Raw genomic sequence first — 23637 nt, 5'->3', positions numbered from 1 at the left:
AATAATAGTAAAAAGTCAAGACAAAAGTTCACTATATCTCGAGAACAACTTTCTACACAGAAAAAAATGTAATATATCCAATAAGACAATAAGATATGTAGTTACGGGCTGCCAACTACAGATATATTCAATACAATAATATATGCTATTGCAGTATTAACATTGTATTTGCATTAACAGCAAATATTATTGTATTGAATGTTATATGTAGTTGGCAGTCCGCACTACATATGTTATTGGCTATATTACTTTTTTTCTGTGTAGAGAAAGATATATAACAGAAGGAAAACACGCAGAAACTAAATACGTGAAAGAAAGGGAGAGAAGGGATATAACCACTTATGGTTGCCGATTAGGTTGTAACCTTAATAAAGTCGGGGCAACAAGTTCTTCACGTACATGTCGTTACAGCTACTATCTACGAGAGATTACGGTTCGTAAGATGTCATACCCGACAAGAGTTATTTGAGAAAAAAAAAGCGCGTATCGATTGAGTGATACGATAACAATTGAAGGAAACAACAAACAATCGGAATGTAACAAGTGATGTCTTGTGACACGCAAACTGTATCAGCAGCTGCAAAGAGAAAGAGGACAATTGACAGATATAAGTTATATTCTAATTATCTAATTTTATCAGAAAAAAAACGTAACGGAGCAGATTCTTCTTGAGGCACAAAAGAAAGATAAAAATAGCGAATGTTTGTAAGTTTCTTGAATTAATCGTTAAATACTATTCGTCCGTGTTAATTATTGAAATATTACCGCAATTAGCGTGTCATTTGCTCAATTACGATTCGATTATCTCGCATTAACAATGTTGAAGTAAGCTTCCAACTATTATTCTAATATATCTGATTAATGCAACGTATGAAAATTCCAAATGACTCATAATATTCAAAATAAAATTCCGTACAAATAAAAGGCGTGAGGCATTACACGCGCTACGTGGTAATGATCGACGAGTCACACGTATATGGCCTTATCGGCTCAATATCACAATTTAATCTAAATTAAGATTTAAACTCAAGGTTGTCATACAAAATAAATCGAAAGTGCCTTCGTCGAGCCTGGTCGATTCGAGAGCGGTGAAATTTACGAGATTTGAAACAAACTCGCTTTACAAAGAGAGAAATTCACGCGAAAACAAAACCACGTGATCGCCTCGTAAGGACTTTGTTCGATTACTATTGCCGTCACGTCGCCAACAACACAGATTCTACAAGGATACAATCGCGCCTCCTGCATGACGAAGAATTTAAATCATCCACCTGCTTGCGTCACTCTCTCCGGGTCAATCGCGCGATTTATCTCGCGAATTGTGATATTAATTAATACTGATTGCGGACTTATTTCAATTGCAGTTGCGCCGAGCTGCAGACGCGGACGGCACGACGGACGCGCGGCACCAGGTGAAAATTGCGTGAAAATATCGACTCACACTGCTGGATAACGCTCGCCGGCGTCGCGTACGGGAGCACGCGTGCGGGCACTAGCGAAATGATAAATGTTACGTGTACCGTTGTGGAAAAAAAAACAACAAAAAAAATGAAAAAAAAAATTACGCAACGATCTCACAAATGGATTCGAGCGGACACAATGAGTATACCGCGCGACCGGCGGGCGCGGACGTCTCGCACTATCGCGCGGAATTTTACAACTTCGCCGTCGTTGGTTGGGTCGGACGGATCAACGTATGGCGTGTGGAACGAGACCGGGCCAACACAATACAATTGTGCCACGAACGGCGATACGGCGACGAGAGAGAGAGAGAGAGAGAGAGAGAGGAGAAACTCAAACGCGCGAATGAGCCTGCTCATTGTATATACGCGCGGCAGAAATGCTCGCTCGAATCAGTCCGGAGTCCAGGTATTCGGATTAACATCCGACGTCCTAGTAGCGTACACTGGCTCAGTATCAGTTACGTACGCGCGCGAAAAATGAGGAGATAATAGCTCTCTACCCGGGAAGTCCGAAGATAAAATTCCTGCGAAAGACGACACGGGAAGTGTCCGCGCGATAGATGGGGCAGGTTGAGACCCCGTAGCATTTCTGCTTAAAGTGTAGAATGAGATAAAAAAATTATATACAATCCTATAGTTATTTTTCATACGCAAGTGTCAGATTTATTTTATTTCTTTTGTATCATTTAGCATATAATTTAGTTACCATTTTTAATTAATATGTATCTGACCGTGTTTTATCGAATATTTTCACATTAGAAATAGATCTTTTATCTTTAATATATATAAAACAAATTGTTTAATAAAATATTTACAAAAATTAAATTTTAACAAACTAAAAAATCGGACATACTGGTAATCTCTTGTATGTCCATAAAATATCTACGGAAATGTTTTTATCACAAGATCCTTGGAACGTCCAATTTTTTGACAACATAAATTTCTTTTAAAGAAAAATGATATAGTTTGGACGTTCTGAAATAATGAATTGTTGCTTTGGTTGTAGAATTTTTCTGAAGAAAATGTCAAAAAATTAGAGTTTTTAAAGTTAATTATACGTTGCGTAACATGTTCAATTAGAGATGATTTTCGGAGATCATTAGAAAAAAGAAATACTTCCGTCGCACACTCAAATCGAGAGCCGGCAAATTATTCCTTACCTTTGCCGTATGAAATTTTTAAATTAAGCAAAGTATCGCTCGATAAAATTTCGAGTTTCTACGAGTTTTAACGCAAAATGAGAAGAGCGAAGAAATTTCTAAAAAAACAAAAAAACAAATCGTTAACCGCCGATGAAATATAGGCATATGACGCCATTCTCAAGCGTTACGTATACGATTGTGCACGTCTTCAAACACAAACACGCCTGTTGCACGGTTCATTAATCTTCTTCGACAGGCGGTTAATTAAGATTTTTCAACATTGTCAATAATTACGTCAACGCACGGTGCAAACAAGAAAACGCAATGCGCATTAATAAGCATGTTAATTATGAGCCACGCGGTTCTCGTGGCGCGTGTGCTTCAGCTGAAATAATTGTGAAAGAATAACGATTGTGATAATAATAATATAAAGTAGAATAGAGCCGACGAAACGGCCACCTGCAGAAGCAGCTATTTGCCAGTTCACCTCGTTATCGCGCTAATTATCAATTAGACGTCCTCGTGATTTTCGCCAAACGCGCTGGAGAACGCGACACATTTCCGGTCACGTTGCCCGCGCGCTGATAGAAATCTTGCTCTCCCGAGAAGATATAGCTTAGCTTCATCGTATAATATAAAACACTTCTTTTTTTATTGAAAAAAAAAACCTAGAAATAAAAAAGGGACAAACCTCGTTGAAAATCGGTACGTCTCTCGCAAATTAATGGCCGGTCCTGCTCGTCACGCAGATACAATACTCGCGACTGATTTGATCCGACACTAGATTCGACACAACGAATAAATCCCACCTTCGCGGTGCGCGAGGAGGTAGGGAGGAGGATGTAGGCAGGAGGAGAGGGAATCAGAACTCGTGACGATCTTCTGTGTTAGCAGATAAGAACGGATTGCGGCAGAGCGCTGTCTCTTTTGTGTCGCCTGCGGTTTTGCGTGGCGATGGCTGGCTCTCACTTACGTACACCTGATTCTGAGATCTTCGCGCGATTACGATGCTACTCTCGGCTACCGTGTGTCACTTGGCGAAATCAGACGCGATAAAAATAAAAAAAAATTTATAGAAAAATCTGACTCTTTGTTTCGTATGTTTATTAATTTCCACTCTTAATTCGCACGGCAAACAAGCTCGGAGAACGAGGTGTATGTTTCGATATGCACTTTTCGACGGTTGTTTCAAACGTCATAAATTGGAAAGGAAAGAATATGGTTGCGTATACAGGAGATAAGAGAATAGCATAGCGGAGCAACGAAAAGTCAATATTGGTTGCGCGTAATTGCGCGCGATGCAGTGAGCTCGCTCGCGCTCGATAAATCATACGTGGCTCGCGAATTGCGCGATAAACCGCGATTATGTTAGTCACCTGCGCATTATCTGTGCAAAACAATCAATTTTTTTCCTTCCGCTAGATTTTGCGCGCGTATCCGGCGCGAAGCACGCGATAAAACACGTCGAGAATTCAACCGCGAGAGAAAGAAGGATTTTCGTTAAAACCGTGAAAATTCAGATAATTCCAATTGAGAAAATAAAGTACGACGAGCAAAACAAACGGGCGAGACTACAATAGATGTATACGGTGCGGAATGCAGCTGATTTCGCAAATGACTTCCCGTCGAAATAATTATTCCTTCACAGAACATTTCCCTGATTGCGGTCATCTTCAAGCTCAGCGTTCCGTAAAAAAAAATCATTGTCTCATCAGGATGATTGTTTGGGGGCGCCGATATCGGCGTTTCGGCTCGCGTTACCTTGCCTCGCGTTCGCTTTAAATCGTGCGAAATCGAATTGTAAATTTTACCGCAGCGACAGGATAACGAGAAGAACATTTGCAGACTTCCCGACTACGGATTTCGCGCTGCTTTCCTTCTTGAAGAGAGGCCACACCAGATAAGGCGAATGATAATAAGTCGCGGGTGTCGCGCTACCTTTGTATGGCATACTTTGTACAAATGTTCGTTATCTCTCAGAGAGAAAGAGAGAGAAAGAGAGACTCCCAACTCTCAACTTGCCTATCGCTCGTACGACTCGATAATTATATGTATATAATTCAATCCTTGCCTGGCGAAGGACTCCATAAACTTGTTTAAAAAAAAAAATCATAGCTTTGCAGTCGTTCATAGTTACGCAAGACAACTCGAAAGTACTGTTTCTCGACAATAGACGTAATTGGCGAGCAAAGTAACATTTTATTTCGAAACATTATCGATACTTTTGCGCCAAAGGATGAATTTTATGGAGACATAAAATTCATCACTGATTAATAAATCATCTATTTTTACAAATTTCTCAAAAATCAATTCTTTAATTGATCACAACTAAACAATTATCTCTATTTCTCAGATAAAATTATACATTAATTAAGGACGCCTTACATAATAAAGAGCCGTAGAAAAATTTGTTAGAAGCAATAGCGTATGTATTACTCATGATGTGTACAAGTCCTGCTTAGAAATTCCATGAGAACTAAAGTTCGTTATCGACACTTCGTTCGTCAATATTGCTTTCCAAGAAATCATCGAACATTTCGTAGGAATCTTTCTTACTGTATCAATTTTATCATGCTGTATCACAGTCACGATAGAATTGCAACGTCTCGTAAGGTTGAAATTTATCCTCCTGCAGTTTCTAGGTTATCGCGGAGCGGCCTCCGATTTAACGGTCAACTATTACGCAAATTGCCGTATCTCCAGTGACATCTTTCATTATGCGGAACGATGAAATTGAAGCATTATTACATTACATATGTGCGCGCGCGCGCGCGCATTCCTCCCGAGGAGAACACGCGTTCATGTCACATGCGTAGATTAGATTCACGTGACAGTTCCAACAGCTTTTCGCTCTTTCGCGAAGTAGATTTCGCCATTCGCCATTAGTCGGCAATTAAACCACTAAAAATTAAAATGAAAATACATAAATATACGAGTTTATAATTAAACATGGGTTTCAAGACCGACGAATATGCGGCGCGCAGTTTACGTGAGCTAAAGACTATAAAAATTTACACAAAAATTATTATTGAGCATCAAGATCTGCTGTAGTGTATTGGTTCTCTCATCTTTATCTTTGACATCCTAATCTTGACAGCCTAAATTATTATTGCTACTTTTATAATTAAATACGGACTTTCACTAAGCATTCCTTTTATTTGTTAAAAAATTTAAAAGTGATATTGTTTTTAAAAACAAAAAATGCAAGCTATAATTTTCAGATAAAATGTAAAAGAAACATCATTATCATATATATATATATATATATATATATATATATATATATATATATATACTTTTTTATAATTTAATAAATATTAAACATATTTTCACTATAACCATTTCAAAAATATCAAAAATTTCCGTTACTTCTGCATCAATCTATTTTCGTATACTTTTCTTAATTATCAACCATAAATATATTTTAAATATGTTAAAATATATGCAAAAGTCACTGAAGAGAATTTTGTTTACTTGTAATTAGAAAATTAACGTAAATAATTCAGACGTACAAAAAATATACATAAAAACAACGTATGTACAAAGTATTAAAACGTAGATTATTTACGAATTATAAAATTATAAGATTAACAATTCTTTCTTGAGAAAAGAATGTTGACTGTCAATAGATTGCGCGTGACTATTTGTTATCTCTGATAATGCAACGGAAATGATCAATCACCTCATGCCAACCATATATCATACGTAATACAAAATATTTAATAATTATAAAAACTATATAGATATATATAATCTTATCTTGCACGATAGTTCGTCCAATACAACGATAATTCATCAATTTCGGTTATAATCATTAATATAGAAGATATGTTAATAGAGGATCAATACTAATACATTGTATTTGGATATAATTCTTAAACAATATAACATAATTATAACAATATAACAACATAATATAATTCTTAAACAAAAATTAAAATAAAACTTTGAAAATACAGTTTTTGAGAAATAGATAAAACCACTTTAGGAGTATTTACAAGTTTTCTCTATATAAAAAAATTATTTGTCAATTTTATTTTAGAAATTGCATAAATGAATATACGCCACTTAATTACTCGATTAAGAATTCTTTTTTTAAATCTTTTTTAAAATCTATTATAAATTATATAAATTATAATAATGTTCTTATAAGCGTTATTCCAGTGTATGTCAACATAAAAAATAATACTTTTAAGAAAAGTTCTAAAAATATAAAAAAGTTTGTAAAACAAGACATGAAGCTATCAGATGAATGTTTCGATGAGGGTACAATAGAAACCGTATTTCGAATAAATTTTTTTCTCATGATACTCATGTCATCAAATCAGTAATGGTGCTAAATTAAAAATATATTACTAATGCCGAGTCTCATTGCATCGCATCCTATATGGGTCTTCAATTAGGACAGCCATATTATCTACAACATCTAAATTAGTGCCTGACGATTAAAGCTCCACTCAACTATTACTTTGAATAAATACGGATTTCGAACAATAGTTACATACATTCCGACTGTCATGATTTTCTGTAATGATACAAAAATATTGAATTTGATGCGTACGTATATATACACTTATACAATTGCATAAATAATAATTATAGATTCCAGCTATTAAAAAAAATAGGAAGGTTTGCATATCTTGTAGTGTAAACGAGAGAGAGAGAGAGAGAGAGAGAAAGAGAGAGATGACCTCTCGTGATTTTGACGAGTGGAAAATTTTCCGAAGAATTAGATTTCTAGATCACTTTAATCTTGAATTGATAATTGGATTAATTTTTTTAAATTGTATATTTAAAAAAGAAAAATATCGATTTCCATGTAACTATTTTTTTATCATTATAGATCTTATATTTATTCATATTATTACATATTTTTCATTATTTGTTTGCAAGATATGCAGTAAACGTGGCCAAAATTCTGAATAAATCAGACAATTCAAAAATAAAGTATTAACAAAAAAAAATTTTAAATAAAAGTTATAAGTCTGAAAAGGAACATAATAATTATTAAAAATTAATTTTTAAGGAACTCAATTTTTTAAGGTTATATGGAAATAATCGTCATTTTTTAAAATAAAATTATATTATTTTACATGATATGAGTCCTCCGATCATTGTGCACATAAAAGTAATAAGGCACAATTGTGAAAAAAGCTTAAAGTTTATGAAGTATTTTATACTTTATATACTCAAAATATATATACCAGCATAAAGCATAAAATATTTCATAAGTTATCGGCAATTTTATCTTAACACTTTTGTATAAAGAATAATCAAAGGAATCATATTGTGTAAAAAAATTATATAATTTCTTTAAAAAACATATTCTCTAAATTTCTTAGAGTGAAAATACTGCCACTCCAATTTTTCGAGTGATTTTTCACTCTTTAAGAGTGAAAATATTGCCACTCCAATTTTTTTTCACTCTTAAAGAGTGAAAAATCACTCGAAAAATTGGAGTAGCAGTATTTTCACTCTAAGAAATTTAGAAAGAGTAGGAATAACCTCAATATGAGGTTTAAAAATCAAGTTTTATCAAAAACTAATTTTAATATTATATGTCCTCCTACAACTTTTGTTTAAAACATTTTTTTTAGACAATGCTTTGTTTTCGAGATACTTAATCGTTCTGGAATTTTTATCGCACCATATATAATAAGTAATGAATATTTTAAGTCCACCCTATATATGTCTCGTAAGTTCCTAGTTATCGAATCTGCCGAAAGATGGCAATACCAAGAAACGGATTGTTTTCTCACGAACAAAATATCGCATTTGGCGTATATAAAGCCAAAAGGAAGTAACAAGGTTTGTCCTTGTCTTTGGGGAGCATAGTGCTCAATGATCGTTTAGTGAGAGTACTGATGCTGAAACCCGAAATAAGTTTTACCCGCATCCGTATTTTATTTTTACGAGATGCAATTTTTGAGAGGCCTCTTTACTTTAGAAGAGGCTTTCTTAAGTAGAGTGTATTTGAGTGTATTACAAACATATCATGTATTTATTTAATTGGATTAATTTTTATTTTTATCGCATTAATTGAATATTAACAATTGTTATATTTTATTATCTTATTACCGTTATATTAATTTGAGCGCTTTATAACGTTTTGCTTAAACATATTTTATCCAAAGCTTTTGTTAAAAATTTTTTTATTTACCTTAACGATATAAAGCACAAAAACATGACAAATTAATAATTAAAATTTTTAGCAACGTATAAAAACTAAACATTATTAAGATAAATTTCATATACAGTATCGTCCATCATAATTGACATAAATCAATTGACATAAACTGCGGTCCATAAATGCATAGTTAATAATAACTAAAGGTCAAACGTTTCATGGTTTCAACAAATTGATATTGGCACTACGTAATAGTATTCTATATGCATTGCATAATAGATGGAAAAAGCAGCATTACTGTAAGAATAATACATATTTGAATGCGGGCCATTATAAACTAGTTCATTTGTTTGCAGCTTTTACAATGTCAGTATGAGTACGCACACGGCTCAATAAAACACATAATGGTATCTTTATGCTTGAATTAAGCATCGAATGATAGTTAATAAAGTCACTTATATATGACAAGAAAATCTCTTAACGTATAATTTTTGACAAAAAAAAATTTTTAATGTTTACAAAGACCGAAAAATATAATTTTTAAAAAAATATCTATTTATATATATAGATATTCAAAGAATATCTACAACTAAAACAATATTTGCAACAATTTTAGAATAAAACCAATTGCGTGACTATAAATGAAACGCCGTAGAATTTTTTCACGCAAAATTTACGCGGTCGTAAAGTAATTAATTTTTTTATCGCCGCTTTTTTAGTTCGACTGCACAAACAATGGTTTATCGTCGGTCAGATCTTTTTTCAGAAAAACTGCTTAGTTATCCACCGGATAACCACGGTCTTTCGCACGCGAATACATCACTCGCCGCATATCAATCTCAGTCGCGTACCAAATTAAGTAACCACGTAGCGATTGGCGAAAGACCGAGTACACGTTTAAAATTTCTAACCAGAAACCTTGGACACCAATCAGTCACTGAGTGACCCTAATAAGCATCGCAGACCATCTGCCCGGCGAAACCATGAGAAAGACTACAGCGTCTTTCTTTCGTGGCATTCTGTAAGTCATATGTGAAAAACATGAAAAAACAAATACTTCGAATTTGCCGTAGCTAAATATGAGCGTGATCTTTCTGAACAAAAACATTGAAGCTAAGACGGTTCTTAAATAATCAATCAACTATTAAAAATATATTTTCTTTACGTATAGGGACAATGTCCCATCCCTCAAATTTCGTTAAAAAAAATATTTTAGGTCTATTCCTACCAACGTAAATTAACTTTAATCTCGGTTTAACATATTATTTCTTTTTTCTAATTTTTAGAACTAGAATAAGATAAAAAATAAATTAAACCGAGATTAAAGTTAATCTACATTGGTAAAAATGAGCCTTAGTGGTCTGAAATTAAACTATTATCAAATTAAATCCCTGTTGAAGCACAAAATTAAGAAACTAAGATAGCACTAACTAGATACTAGATAATCACTAATTAGAAACTAAGAAACCTTGCATCAATTTAAATTACTTAAATAATTCCGTTTCTATTCAGACAGCGTTAGCAGAAGGAGTTGATTGTAAACGGCGCGTTTTATGATCTGAAGGAAAATTATGCGGATCTCAATTTAGACAGAATTATTATGCGTGCTTCACGATAGCGTGTGCCAAGCAATTCACAATTTTAAATAAACCTTACGTTTACCATGTATATAATCGCTCAGCTGCAAAATGCACGAGCGCACGCATACATAAGAATCTCCCAACGACTTCTTCGAAGCACCAACCTTGAGATAAAACAAGCAACAGTTCTTCAACAAGTTATTTCACCATAAATAAATATCGTTATTTTATGAACAGAACTGACCAATGTAACAATGACAGAAGAGTCATTAAAAAATGACAAGAAGCATTTATTCGTCTGTTTACTATGCATTCGTGTTTTTACTTTATGTCCTATTATGTATTTTTTTAATTTTAAACATATCATCTGCTACATTAAATCTATTTTGAATTTGTTAATTTTCAATTCCAAATCTGAATCAAATTCGTATGCAGTGACTTAAAAAACTCTTAAGTTTAAAGAAATATTGTTAAAAGCTGTTTGGTAAATTGTCAATTGTAATCTATAATTCACAGATTTTATACAGCAAACTCTATATTTAATCATGAATATTTCCTAGCATTGAAAGTCCTAATAATATATTTAATTTTGATTGCAATAAAACTATAATGTACAAATTTAGATACATTACTTCTTTCTTTTCACCTCCAAAGATATTAGTTAAGTCGTTCTGCAGAAAAAAGTACTAAAAGTAAAAATATAAAAGATAGTAGAGATAAATTTTACCTCTGAATCTTTCGTCAATAATAATTATATTAGAGCACATGTCTCGAGAGGAATAAACTGCAGCAAAGAAGGATGAAGCAAAAGCTAAACTAGGTAGGGTACGAACCGCCGACAGGGGCATCGAACTTTAACTCTCGACTGACAGAATTATGTATACTGTATATATACGAGACGGTCTATGGATCGCTCGATTACCTCACCTCACAGACGTGCAGAAAACTGCGTAATGCGGGGTGTCTCAGACCTGTCGGAGGGACAGAGAGAGCTTTAATCCACAGATTCTTTGATCAATTTGGAGTCGTCTCTCCACGACAAAAATATCAGCGAACCAATAGTGCTTGAGTTATGAACAATTGGAAATCGGGAGTTTTTCTGGAATTAAACTCCCTAAATATTGATAACATCTTCATTCTTAATTTCATATAGTCTTTAGTGGATTTACATATGTAATTTAGGATTTCCATGTGTAATTACAAATGTATTTAATATTGAGAATTAATGTGTTCTTAATTTTTCAAAATAATAATTGAGAAAAAAGCTAGGTCTCTTTCCTTTTTTTCGAAAAAAATATCGACAAAACGATTATAAATAACAAAGCGTTCTTAATTTTTTAGAAAAATGAAACTAAAGAAAAAACAGTTTTTCTTTTTCCTTTTTTTGAAAAATATGGAAATATATATACTGTAATAATGATGACAGCAGACTTTGTGCATGAATTACTTATTAGAGCTCTTATAAACATGAAAGAAGTCTTAAAAGCATTGACAGAAAACGATTAAAACAAAGAACAATAAAAGTGGTATTATCTTAAAAGATTAAAAGAACAAGAAATACGACCAATAAAACTGGAAAAAGTCTTTTTTTCTCTAAAATTTCCGAGAATTTATCGGACTAAGAACATTATTCTCAAACTTTTTTTAAAAAGAAATTCAATTCCAAATTTATATTAGATTCCAAATTATCCATCTTTTCCTTCTCCGCGAGATACCCTATACAATTTCGGGCAAATTGTAATTTCGATTATCGTAATCGATGCTCGTTAACTGATAGTGATAAGTAATGGCGTGTGTGCCAAGGCGATTGACTATGTAATCAATATTGATCACAATTTCTGCGACCCTTCTGTCACCCTTCGACACGCAGAAAATCGATACCGGCCACTTTATTTATATCCGGACTCGTGCATAAAAGCGACATGGCTTGGCACTGCAGTCATAGCGAAGATGAAAGAGTTTTTCAACGGCCGCCATTACACGGCAACAATCTCGCGGATAAACTCCACGTGCAGATACGCATTCCCAGGTATAATGCCACCGTGTTATTTGTATTATTTGCGCGATATTTCGTCAACCGGCCTTAAAATGAGCTCGTTGTTTGCCGATCCCCCTCGTCTACCCCGATGCTATTTATACAAAGATATATGCAGCTTTTTACGTATGTATTCGGTACACGGAGTCATCCCGCTTCTCGGACCATCTGTGATGAAAAATACGGGTGTTCTCCACAAGTAACAGCCGTGAGCAATTATTCCTCGAAGCTGATATTTCGAGAAGATAAGATACAGTCTGTTTAATAATAGCATGACCGATATAACTTTAAAACCATTTATTATAATAAAGTGTTTTAAAAATATTTTGCGACATTTATTGAATGTCTTTTTTTTCATAAAAGGTAAACAAAATGTATATTTTATTTTAAACGCATTATAGAAACGCATTATAGAAAGAGTTCCACTATTTGTCCCACCGGTATTTTCCATCTGACGTTTTCCAGACAAAGTTATATACCAGGTCATGTTCTTATTAGGCAGACTGTACTTACAACGCATTATATCCAACTATATCAACGTTTCAATAAGAAATTATTATCGCAAATCATTTTTGTAGTTGACATTATCAAACTGTATTATTATCGTTTCATTATTATTACAAATATTGTTAAAAATAAAAATTAATAAATAAAATCTGTTTTCTTCCTCTGAAAATTTATTAAATCATAGAATTAAAAGAAAACACGAGATTTCCACTGTAATGTTTCGATAAGAACAACTGTTGTCATTCTAAATCCTTTAATATGTCATACTTCAGACAGCGACGTGAAAGTCGTGAAACGCGAAGCTCAGCCTACCAAGTTTAACGTCAGACACACAAGAATAAACGGTAAGCAAATCAACGTCATTTATGATCTGATGAAAATATGATATTGACCGCTGGAAAACTGCCAAGTTTGAATTTTCCCGCATTATGAGCCCTAAACCCGAGGCTTTCGTTCCAAAGCTTGATTAGACGCGCCTCTGAGTAATCAAAGGCGTCACGCCAATTATTTGACTTGGCTCATGCGAAGTCAGACGAAATCCGTAGACAAGCGTATAAAGATTAACCGCCATCGCAGCTGAATGCGAAAATAAGATCGGCGACGGGGGCTGCTGTACGTTGCACAAGTTAAGACCCGTGTTTGCGCATGATTCACCGGCAAGCCCTCGCACGGTGGCGTACAACAGTTTACGTTTACAGCTAGGCAAGCTTTATGGCATATAAACCGAAATTTCAGACTGAACTTTCATTTAAACTCAATATCATTTTTATTTAAAAAAAAAGAATAATCGCATTATTATTTAAAGATCATAAAGCGCCTACGCCAAAAAGTAAGCATGACGAGTCGAAACTTGCTGTCGCGACGCACTTGAAATCGAAATTCCATCGCGTGACCGCTGTGATTTTCTCCGGCACAAGAAATACATAAACCCCGATTCGTCTCGTACATCTATTCTTACGTTCATAAGGTTATTTACATACGGTGTCTGACACCATTTCGGTGGCTCGCTGCCGCGGTACCCAGAGCCAAGCTCAATTATTTGTCCGCGTCCGAGATGCGTCTAGCCAGGCTCTTGGATTCCGTCGAAAAGCGCGCTCCGCGTCTCACGAGAATGAAAATCTAAACGGTTAATAAAGTAACCGATTGTTTGAAGTTTGAAAGCATATAAGGTGAGAGAAGCTCACATATCCACTATCTCACAATCACCAACTCGGATTTCCATCACTCGGTTGTTTTTATCTCGGCCGCTTGTTACCTTGCATTCATGCAAAAAATGTCAATTCTTTTGGAAGATTGTACAAATATTGTTGTTGTTATTGTACAGCATTATTTTAATCGCAATGGATAAATGTACGATTAAATACGCGAATGTGAACGAATTCGTAATGTAAGCACTCGCAGCTTGAAAAATCGTTCGTAACGTTCACATAAATTTATAAAATAAAGAAAACAACGTATTTTGAGTTGCAAGATTATAGATGCAAGAACATTCGGAAATGTGCCACAGCTGTCAACATTAAGTGAAGACGAGCAATAAAAATAGATCCGAGTTGCTCCAAAATGTCGTCTTATACATAGAATATATCTTTCTTCTCAATTCGTGATTCACTGGATTTTTTCTACACAAAACATGGAAATCCGTATCGATTAATGTATTTTAACTTTCAATAACGATACAATTTAACAATGTCAACTGCCATTTGCGACAACAATCTCTTTATTTAAACATTAGGATTATTGTGCGTTACACCCGATCGTTCATATTCCTCGGAGCAAACTCGTGTAAGGACAAACACACGTATACAAAGTTACAAATATACAAAGATTATCAAACGATATAATAACAAAAACATTAGATCAGCATAACAATATACCTAAACATAAACTTCAATATAAACTTAATATTATCAAAACGTCATGAAAATCATCGTCAAATCGCGTTACTATAAATGTATCCATTTTAACCAGCGTATTAGCTTAGATATTAATTTACAATACTTTAACTCGCTGTATAATATTCGTTGAACAAATATTTTCATAAGGTATTTTGCCACGTGTCCTCTCCGCTGTATACCCGCTGCGACTCGAAGTCGCGTCGCAAGGCGGGTCGCAAGCTTACCCGATTCTGAAAAGCACAGAAAGATGCGCGCTGGCATTTATTCGATATCGCGCGACAGCGCGGCGATAAGGCACGATAAAAGCACTCGTCGGATTACGTGAACCGCGCAACGCGACAGGCCGAAAGAAACTGGACGGTGGCCGCAACCCCACCACGAGCCCGGCACTCGGCCGACGAATGTAAACATTCGCGACAGCTGATCGTCGAAGACACGCTCTGATTCTAGCCCCGATAGCGGCGGTAGCGACCTACTGTATACAAGTACATACAGTATTATAGACGCGAGAGTGCGGGCAGCTATAAAGCAATACCGGGGGGGGGGATACTATTTCGACTCGATGCTCTTGCTGTGCCAAGTAAATACCTGCGATAAATATGTTATATGATGCCTGAAAACATTCGGAAGATTTTAATGAAACATATTCTTACATCATGTGCTAACTATGCACGAGCATTAAAATAGTATAATATCATGTGGAACATAAGAAATATTTCGTAATCTAGACAACACAAAATTCTAAGATATTTAAAGAATAGGATCTTTATGTATTTACAATATCTCTTTAACTTTTGTATTGTCTAAAAAAATATTGTATTTCACCAGGAGATTAATCAGCAGCGAATAGATTAGAGATCAAAAAATTTGATATACATTCCAAAAATATGAATGCATAAATAAAAACCAACATTTTTTTAAATCGAATTATTATATACAAAAATACTTCAATTTAAATTTTAAAATTATACATTATTATAATAGTTATTTTTTATGTCGCGTAATTCTGTGTAAGCTCCATTCTGTATTAGCAATGAACTCATAGACAACAAACCGCAAATTTGATTCTCATTCTATCTCGGTTTATAAAAGATTGATTAAAAAATTAAAAGTTATAAAAATTTAAGAGATTATGGTTAAGGATCAATAATGTTGTACATCTATACAATATGTATTAAAATGTCATGATTTTATCATGGCTTTAGTTTCATACACACAACCGAAATAGGAACTCAACATTATAAATAACGTTTTGTGCTCTTTAACTAATAGCGGAATGCGCATAAGTACATAACAATATAGCTACTGCAAGGTTATTATTGCAGCAACTTTATGACTAATACACATGTTGTATTAATATTAAAAAAATTAATGCCTGATGATACCGTTAGCAGCAGCATCAATCAATCTGATAACATTTGTTTGGAAAACATAAAAGAAATACAACTAATATTTAAAAAAAGTCCATGGAATATTAAATAATCCCATGTAATCTTGTATAACAAACGTTAAAATTTTTTTATACTAAATGTAGTTTTGTACTACTCTATTTTTTGACAAGACTCGTACAGTAAGTAAAAATAATTCACTCTATTATTATCACACATTATTATAATAGATAAAGATACTACAATAGTATCAATTCAAAACAATTAAAACTTTAAAACTAAACAATTGAAACTTAAGAAAATAATTAAAAAATTGAAATTGAATTTTAACCTGAAAACCAAATTTTAAAGCATCTTTCATGCACAGATCTAATTTACTAGCTATTAAAATAAAAAATATCTCAAATACCTTAGACAGAGCTAATATTTAGCACGTTTGACCAAAACCATGTCTGATAATTTGCATAATTAATACGTATTATCATCTATTATCTAGTAGTATAATGTTATGCTTCATCATTTATATTCTCTCTAAGAGACTCTATACCCATAGTCCAAACTACAGTCGTATCTGTATTTACAGTCACTTCACAATCTTCATATGTATTTGAAGTACTTATCAAACCACCAAACTGCGTAGTTGTATTATCTACAGTATTAAAAAAAAACAAGATCATAAAAATATTTTAAATATCGCGATAAAATAGCGACTTATCGACTTCAATTCAAAATTAACAAAAAATATAAAACATACTTAAATTCCACTTCAAGCCTGTCGTTGATATACAATTAACGGGACAACCAAATGGTAGTAGACCACACCAAGATTTCTGCTGCACCAGACTGTCCGGTATATGTATACTGTGCAATCCAGGTTTTAATAGCCACGTCAGTGAGTTACTTGCAACTTGTATCACCTGTAAAAATAATCTTTATCAGAATACGTAAAGACATAATTACTAGTCTATCATAATAAAAACTCCACCTGTATATTTCCCACAAGTTTGTCACTTTTGTACAAGGTATTGATATTGCCAATAATATGGTCGAATCTGCCCGATGTTTCTGCAAGTACGTATATTTCACCTAACTGTCAAAAATATTGTTTCATATACAACATCGATTATGCAAAGGTAACAATTAAAGTTCTCCAATTTAAAAAAGGGAAATCGTATGACTTTTCCTTTATACATCTTTTCAGAAAGACATTGCTGTCTTCAAACAATAATGAAATTTAAGTAGTAAAAGTGATGTTACATAAAAATGTTTTGAGAATTGTATAACTCATGAACATTTCATACTCTTACTTTAAAATAAGTAAGTTTCACTTTAAATAATATTCTATATAAATGGATTAAAGCATTTTGATTTTTCGATCATACTTTCTTCATCATAAATTTATCCTCAAAATTTGATCAAAGTTCTTATGTAACAAGACTAGAGAACCTCTTTAAAAATCTAAAAAATTACATTTATTTTGTGTGTCCTGGCGTAATGCGCAACTTGCAGCAAAGCTTTGGTATAATCCGTGTGATTCTGATCAGGGGTCTCGACAACCGTGGATCCTACCCGTCCTAACTTCTCGATTATGGATGGTGGACAGCTGTCCATGTCTCCCGTGATAAGATCTGGCACATACCGCTTGTGCTCGTCATTGAACGTGTCTATTCCCTGCTTCTCCAAATACTTGAGCCATCTTTGTGTTCCACCATCCACAGTGACAGTGATTCGAGCTGCTTACAAAAAGAGACACATGAATTAGCAATGCAAATTATTAAACACGCTTGCTATTTTTTTATTGCAAAACATTGAGACGTTCCAATTACTGCCGCTTTCAATACATAATGTTAATACATTTACTTTGCAGGTTTTAAAAACGTAAATAATAAATTTACTTATGTTTATATAAAATAGTAAAAAAATTTTTAATACAAAATCATACTTTCTAAGTCTAATGTGACAATATAGGGCAATTAATATTATGCAACTAAAAAAAGCGACAACCAATTGAGACAGTCATCCTGTGCATCTTCAATTGGAGTACAACCTTTCCGCCAGAATTGGAGTAACACGTCGTGGCTCCAGTATATGGGACAATTCAACACGAGCACGGCGTACTCGGAACACGCGCCATCCTGAAACACGTCGAGAGGCTTCCACGTGGTCCCGTGGCGACCGGGCACCGGCTCTTGTTGCATCGTGCGATCCGACGCGACGTGTCCCATCACTGAAAAGCGTCGTCGTGCGTCGGCACGAGGATGAAGGTTAAAACACAGGAAATCCGGTGGCGTGACTTTACGTAACGCGGCGCCGGTTTTCTCGGCGTACTGTTCCGACAACTGTATCACGTTCCGCGAGAGGAATCGTCAAAAGAATCGCGCAGAAAAGAAGAAAGAAAGGATGAATCTGTTCGCTCCGTTCATCCTTGAATCTTTAGGGGATAATAGAGTCTACTTGCCACGAGACTCGTTGAAGGAATGTCGCCTCGCATTCGAACGCGTACTCATGGCATACCTCGTGCACCGCGCGCCGCGGACGATACGTGACCGACTTCATATCTCATTATTAATACTTAAACCGTATGTTCACGAATATTACTCGTTACACGTGGTGGCGCGATATCGGATCGACGGCGGAAATCCTGTTCCGCTTATCTCATTTGCTTACTTACCGCTGTCGTGGGTGGTATTTCGCAATTGCGCAAGACCGTCAATCCATAAGACCTATTGAAAGCTGATCTCGTTTTTAGACTGACCATCGCACAACGCTGCCGTCTTGGAAATTGCGCAGGGATCGCGGCTAACATCTCCGCGGTCATAATCGCACCCATCGCGAAGTCCCACCGTCCTGAAGTCAGCTGATGTATCGCGCGATTATACTTTCGAGAGTTTCGAGTGGCGCGCCGTATCGAACCCATCTCAGACATGTTATAACATTACTGCATTCAACTACATTGCTATTTGCAGCTTATATCAAATACGATAGGCACAGCGAGATATATATCATATATATATTTTGCAATTCGTGAACCGCGCAAAATGCGCATGTGTGCAATACGTGATACGCGACAGCTATGAAATGAAAGGTCGATATACATCTACACCACTACACCAGTATACCGTGATATGTTGCTACAGGCGCAGACGCTACAGCTTGCCTCATCTGCACTTCAAAATTACATAAAGTACAGGAAGCACAACCAAAACAAACAGATCGCATAGCTTGTGTACTGTATAAGTTATAACTAAGAGCAAGTGACAAAGTTAGTAATAGAAGGCACTTGAATATTCACTAATATTGGAATCTTAAAAAATCTCGCAGCTTAAACCGCGATACGATTAGTATCTACATTAAAATCGGAAATCAATATAGAAAGGAAGAAGAAAACTTCGTAGCTCCGCAGTTACGATTTGTAAGCAAAATTTTGTGCAATTGTTGACGCGATTATCACTTATTACGACACTTTCGCAATCCATAGTTTGATCCGATTATTATGTTAATAAATAAACGCTACGTTTTCAGCTTTACGAAAACATCGGCCCCTTTCTGGTTTCCTCTTGCAGTAATGGATTCGAAAACTTGGATATGGAGATACTTAGTGGGCGTTCTGGGCCGATATAACGATGTGGTTTATAGGCAGCCAAAATTTTCAACGCGCGATTTTCTTATATTTTTTGGTGGTGATGTTCAAGTATGTACAGAATTGATCGCAACGAATAATTAATTCTTTGTACATACATTATGTTTTGGTATCTTCTCTACTCGTATTGAATCACTTCTGCATTGATTATATTACATATTAATTTCATATTACATTATATCCATAATTTCCATTACTTTTATAAGTATGAAATAATAATTCTTTAATAACACACATTTACTCTAACACAAGCTCTAACATCTCTAGAAAGTACTTGTGCATTATGGTTTAATTTAAAAAGAACTTATATAAATGTTATAACTAATTATAATGCTCTTATATTTTCAAAGAAAAGAAGTGCATTGAGTAATTTGTATTGACATTATATTTTAAAATAGAATACTAATCTGTGTCTTATTCTTAATGATTTTTACTGGTGTTACCTTCATATTGAATTTATAACAATGTGATATATTTGTATTATACACAAAATTATTAAAGAAAAGTTTATTACAGGACATTGAAGAAAGAATGGAGAGGCATTCAAATAGCAAGAAATATATGAAATGGAGTTTAGAAAATACAGTGGCTATACTTTCTGAACAGTTCCCTAGACATCATATATTTGCTGTTCGTCCATTCAAGTAAAATATTATAACATTACATATAGAAAAATGTTTAATATCTTTAATTTGAGTGATATATAATTTTTTGTATTGTATATTATCAAGTATAATAAAAATTAAAATATTTTATATAACTCTTGACTGTCATGTTTTATATTGAATTATTGATACGACAATTTTGTATTTGTTTCAGAGTGGCAATAACTAAAAATGCAGTATTCAATTGCTTCGACAATTTTGTATTAGGAAATGAATACGGCACTCCAACATTTTCTCCAATGCATTATGCTTTAAAGAATTTAAGAGAGCTCCTTGTGTGTTGCTTGGAATATCTTAAAGAATTAAAACTGGAAAAAGTATGCAACACAGAAATAAACTTATTAAAAAATATTTCTAATGTAATATTTTTTTAGGATATTGATACAATTGAAAGTACAAATTTGAGTCTAATGGGCTTCAGTAAGGGATGTGCGGTTTTAAATCAATTTCTTCACGAGTTTCATTATTATGATGAGAACCCGAATGAGGATCCTCACATGAATAATTTTATTAAACTCATTAAAGATATGTGGTGGCTAGATGGTGGACACAATGGTCCCAAAGATACATGGATTACTGATCAGACTGTACTTCATTCCTTTGCTAAATTAGGTAAAATAATCTAGAAAAATGATGTCTCGGGGTAACTATCTTTCAAAATAATATTTTGTATGTAACATGATTAAATATTTTCTTTAGGAATACATGCTCATATACACGTTACGCCATATCAAGTGCAAGACCAGTATCGGCCTCATATTCAGATGGAAGAAAACAGCTTCACTGTTACCTTACAAAAGATGGGAGTACCTGTAGAACGAACTTTACATTTTGCTGACCAAGCACGATGTCTCTCATCACATTTCAATGTTCTTACAGTCATTAGAAATGACGTACAATAAAACTATTCTACATCTTTAAATTCATACTATATAAGTGTATTGAGTGTTTGTTTTGTTGAATCGTAAAATTGACAACAATAAATTACAACTTGACTTCAGAATCAAAATTAAATGTAAAACTATATGAAAATTATAATCTTGTCGACTGTGATTTCTGTATTGCAAAGTATTTCACAATTTATAGGAAAAGTTTAATAGACTCTATTTTATAGAATATTTTCACAATGTATATATACTATTATAAATATGATTATAATAGATATGAAGGTACAATGTTATATATTACTGTTCATATATAATAATATATAATAATATAGTAAATCTAGTCATAACAAAAAATTGTTAAATGTAAACTAGTAATGTTTACATATAGTATTATTATGCACATTTTTTGACGATATTGTTTTGTTACCATGTGATATATATAATATCTTTATAAATAATTACTAGTAATACTAATAAAAACTATGTTTATTTTATTTAACAATCTGAAGAAATATAATAAAGTTGTGATTCCTATTTTTTTTCTATACAAATCTCGTTTCGTATATTTTTTCTCCTATTTTTATAATTACCAGCAACATCAATCTTCATAATTATAAAACAGAAAGTACGCGCACAAAAAACTATACACATACACACACAATATATATATGTATGTATGTATATGAAAGAGAGGGAGCTTAATACAATTAGGAACAAATAATATAGCTGTAAATATACTATCTTTGGATATACATTACGTTATTCCTTGAGGTATTTTTCATAAATATATGTATTACACTAGTTAATAAAAAAAACTTATGTTATCTACTTACTCAAATTTTCTATATAATTCTTTCATAATTATTTCTAGATATTAATAAATCATTTTAAAAAAGAAAAATAGCATATTTTTCTTAGTTGTAACTAGTTAAAACTAAGAAAAAATATTTTCTTATTTGGATAATTTAACTGATAACATCAGCACTTATTAAGTTTAATAACTTCTTAACTGTTTAAAGACCTTAATTATCAATTTTTTCCGTATTGAGCGATCATTTTAACTTTACAAACTTTACTTTATGTATAAATAAGTAAATATATTTATGAAAATCTAAAATAACAAGAATATTCCAAACATTTATTTTTCATTTATATTTGGTTACTGCCATTTTTGTTAGGATGTATAAATTCATACCAGAAGCACATTCTTTCTGAATCATGGCTTATGGATATGGCTCACTCTTTTCACTAACACTTGTTTGGGCATTTGGGTCCTTGAAAAGTTACTCCTGAGTCTATAATAAATATGAATAATAGAGTTATTTAAATTAAGTTATTTAAGTTATTTAAATATAATACTAAGATTATTTTACATATTAGATGACAAATTGATTCCGTGTCTTTACATTTGGTTAATCTTATAACCTTATTTTACAATTAAATATTTTTCCATCTCTCTCTTTGCGGTTTGCAAATGTGAATCTCTACATTTTTAAAACACATATATTTTAAGGAAACAGAAGACATGGCTTCACAAAACAATGAATACAACAAGTGTCCAAAAAGTAGCATTTAAGTCACTAATGCATACATTTTTTCTAATTTAATCATATTAAACTTACCAGAGAGTTTATATAACACTGCAGCTTCAGTCCATTCGTCAGAACCATCACAACAATCACAATGTCCATCATTGACCTTATACGATGGTATTTTCACTGCAAATTTATACAACTTGCAGATTCAGTCACATAACTTTTAATAAATTGCAAATTTTACATATCAGAAGATTTAACTATAATTACCTGCTGACTTTCTTGTACTCTTCTCACAATTGAAGAAACCATTATTGCAGGCATTAGTACCTGGTTCGTCGCTACCATCCACTGGACAGTCGCAATAATCATCGTTGAGCCTCACAAAATCAATCTCCTTCTTCGAGACAAAACACACGAACTTTCCATTCACGTTGGGCAGATACTTGGCGATGTCCTGGTCCCGAGTCCCGCGCAACGACACCGTCCGTCCGTTCGTGTCACGTATGAGCTTCGAGTGGTACGGCTGATGCCACTTGTCAACCCGCTTGCCGACAACTACGCGATGAGTGTCCCGCACTGAGCCGGCGATTAGCTTGCCCACGGTGTCCCGGTTCAGCTCCTTCAGGTAAAACAGCTGATGGAGCACGAATATCACGGCGACCACGAAGACGCACACCAGCATGTATTTGAACCTCTTTCGCAGAAACCGCCGCTTCCAAGATACCTCGGTCTTCATGTCTTCTACCTCGGCTGACCGTTACCGTCGCGCG

At 33.8% G+C, this 23637-nt stretch overlaps 3 protein-coding genes and 1 non-coding gene across 7 annotated transcripts in view; 2 read left to right on the top strand and 2 right to left on the bottom strand.

Annotated features, from left to right (window-relative positions):
* LOC105829591 (V-type proton ATPase 116 kDa subunit a1) overlaps positions 1-15108 on the bottom strand; it is a 25880-nt gene extending 10772 nt beyond the window's left edge. Inside the window, exon 1 of one of the 4 annotated variants that reach the window (XM_028190845.2) lies at positions 14974-15108. The gene's annotated coding sequence lies outside the window, so the exon portion shown is untranslated. Of the gene's footprint in view, positions 1-1441; positions 3216-3296; positions 3753-14973 lie in introns of those variants that run through there. The other 3 variants (XM_012668579.3, XM_012668582.3, XM_012668580.3) reach the window with 3 other exon arrangements.
* Positions 8415-8538, top strand: LOC114254480. The gene has a single exon (XR_003625865.1). It is a non-coding gene; the product is annotated as a U4atac minor spliceosomal RNA (small nuclear RNA).
* On the bottom strand, positions 14554-23637 carry LOC105829743. Its single transcript, XM_036287988.1, has 8 exons — positions 23135-23637; positions 22911-23047; positions 22515-22540; positions 18185-18303; positions 17608-17870; positions 17123-17227; positions 16892-17054; positions 14554-16786 (listed from the first exon to the last, which is right to left on the bottom strand). Exons 1-8 carry the CDS (start codon positions 23601-23603, stop codon positions 16644-16646), a joined length of 1425 nt encoding a protein of 474 aa, XP_036143881.1. The 5' UTR covers positions 23604-23637; the 3' UTR covers positions 14554-16643.
* On the top strand, positions 18809-22160 carry LOC105829742 (UPF0565 protein C2orf69 homolog). Its single transcript, XM_012668806.3, has 6 exons — positions 18809-19549; positions 19660-19828; positions 20294-20421; positions 20597-20759; positions 20817-21054; positions 21142-22160. The coding sequence occupies exons 2-6, from the start codon at positions 19703-19705 to the stop codon at positions 21342-21344; spliced, it is 858 nt and encodes a 285-aa protein (XP_012524260.1). The 5' UTR covers positions 18809-19549; positions 19660-19702; the 3' UTR covers positions 21345-22160.

Source organism: Monomorium pharaonis, chromosome 6 (assembly GCF_013373865.1).
Source record: "Monomorium pharaonis isolate MP-MQ-018 chromosome 6, ASM1337386v2, whole genome shotgun sequence".
In the NCBI taxonomy this organism is placed as follows: domain Eukaryota; kingdom Metazoa; phylum Arthropoda; class Insecta; order Hymenoptera; family Formicidae; genus Monomorium; species Monomorium pharaonis.
Note: the sequence above shows the minus strand (reverse complement) of the source record. Positions and strands in the feature narration are given on the sequence as shown.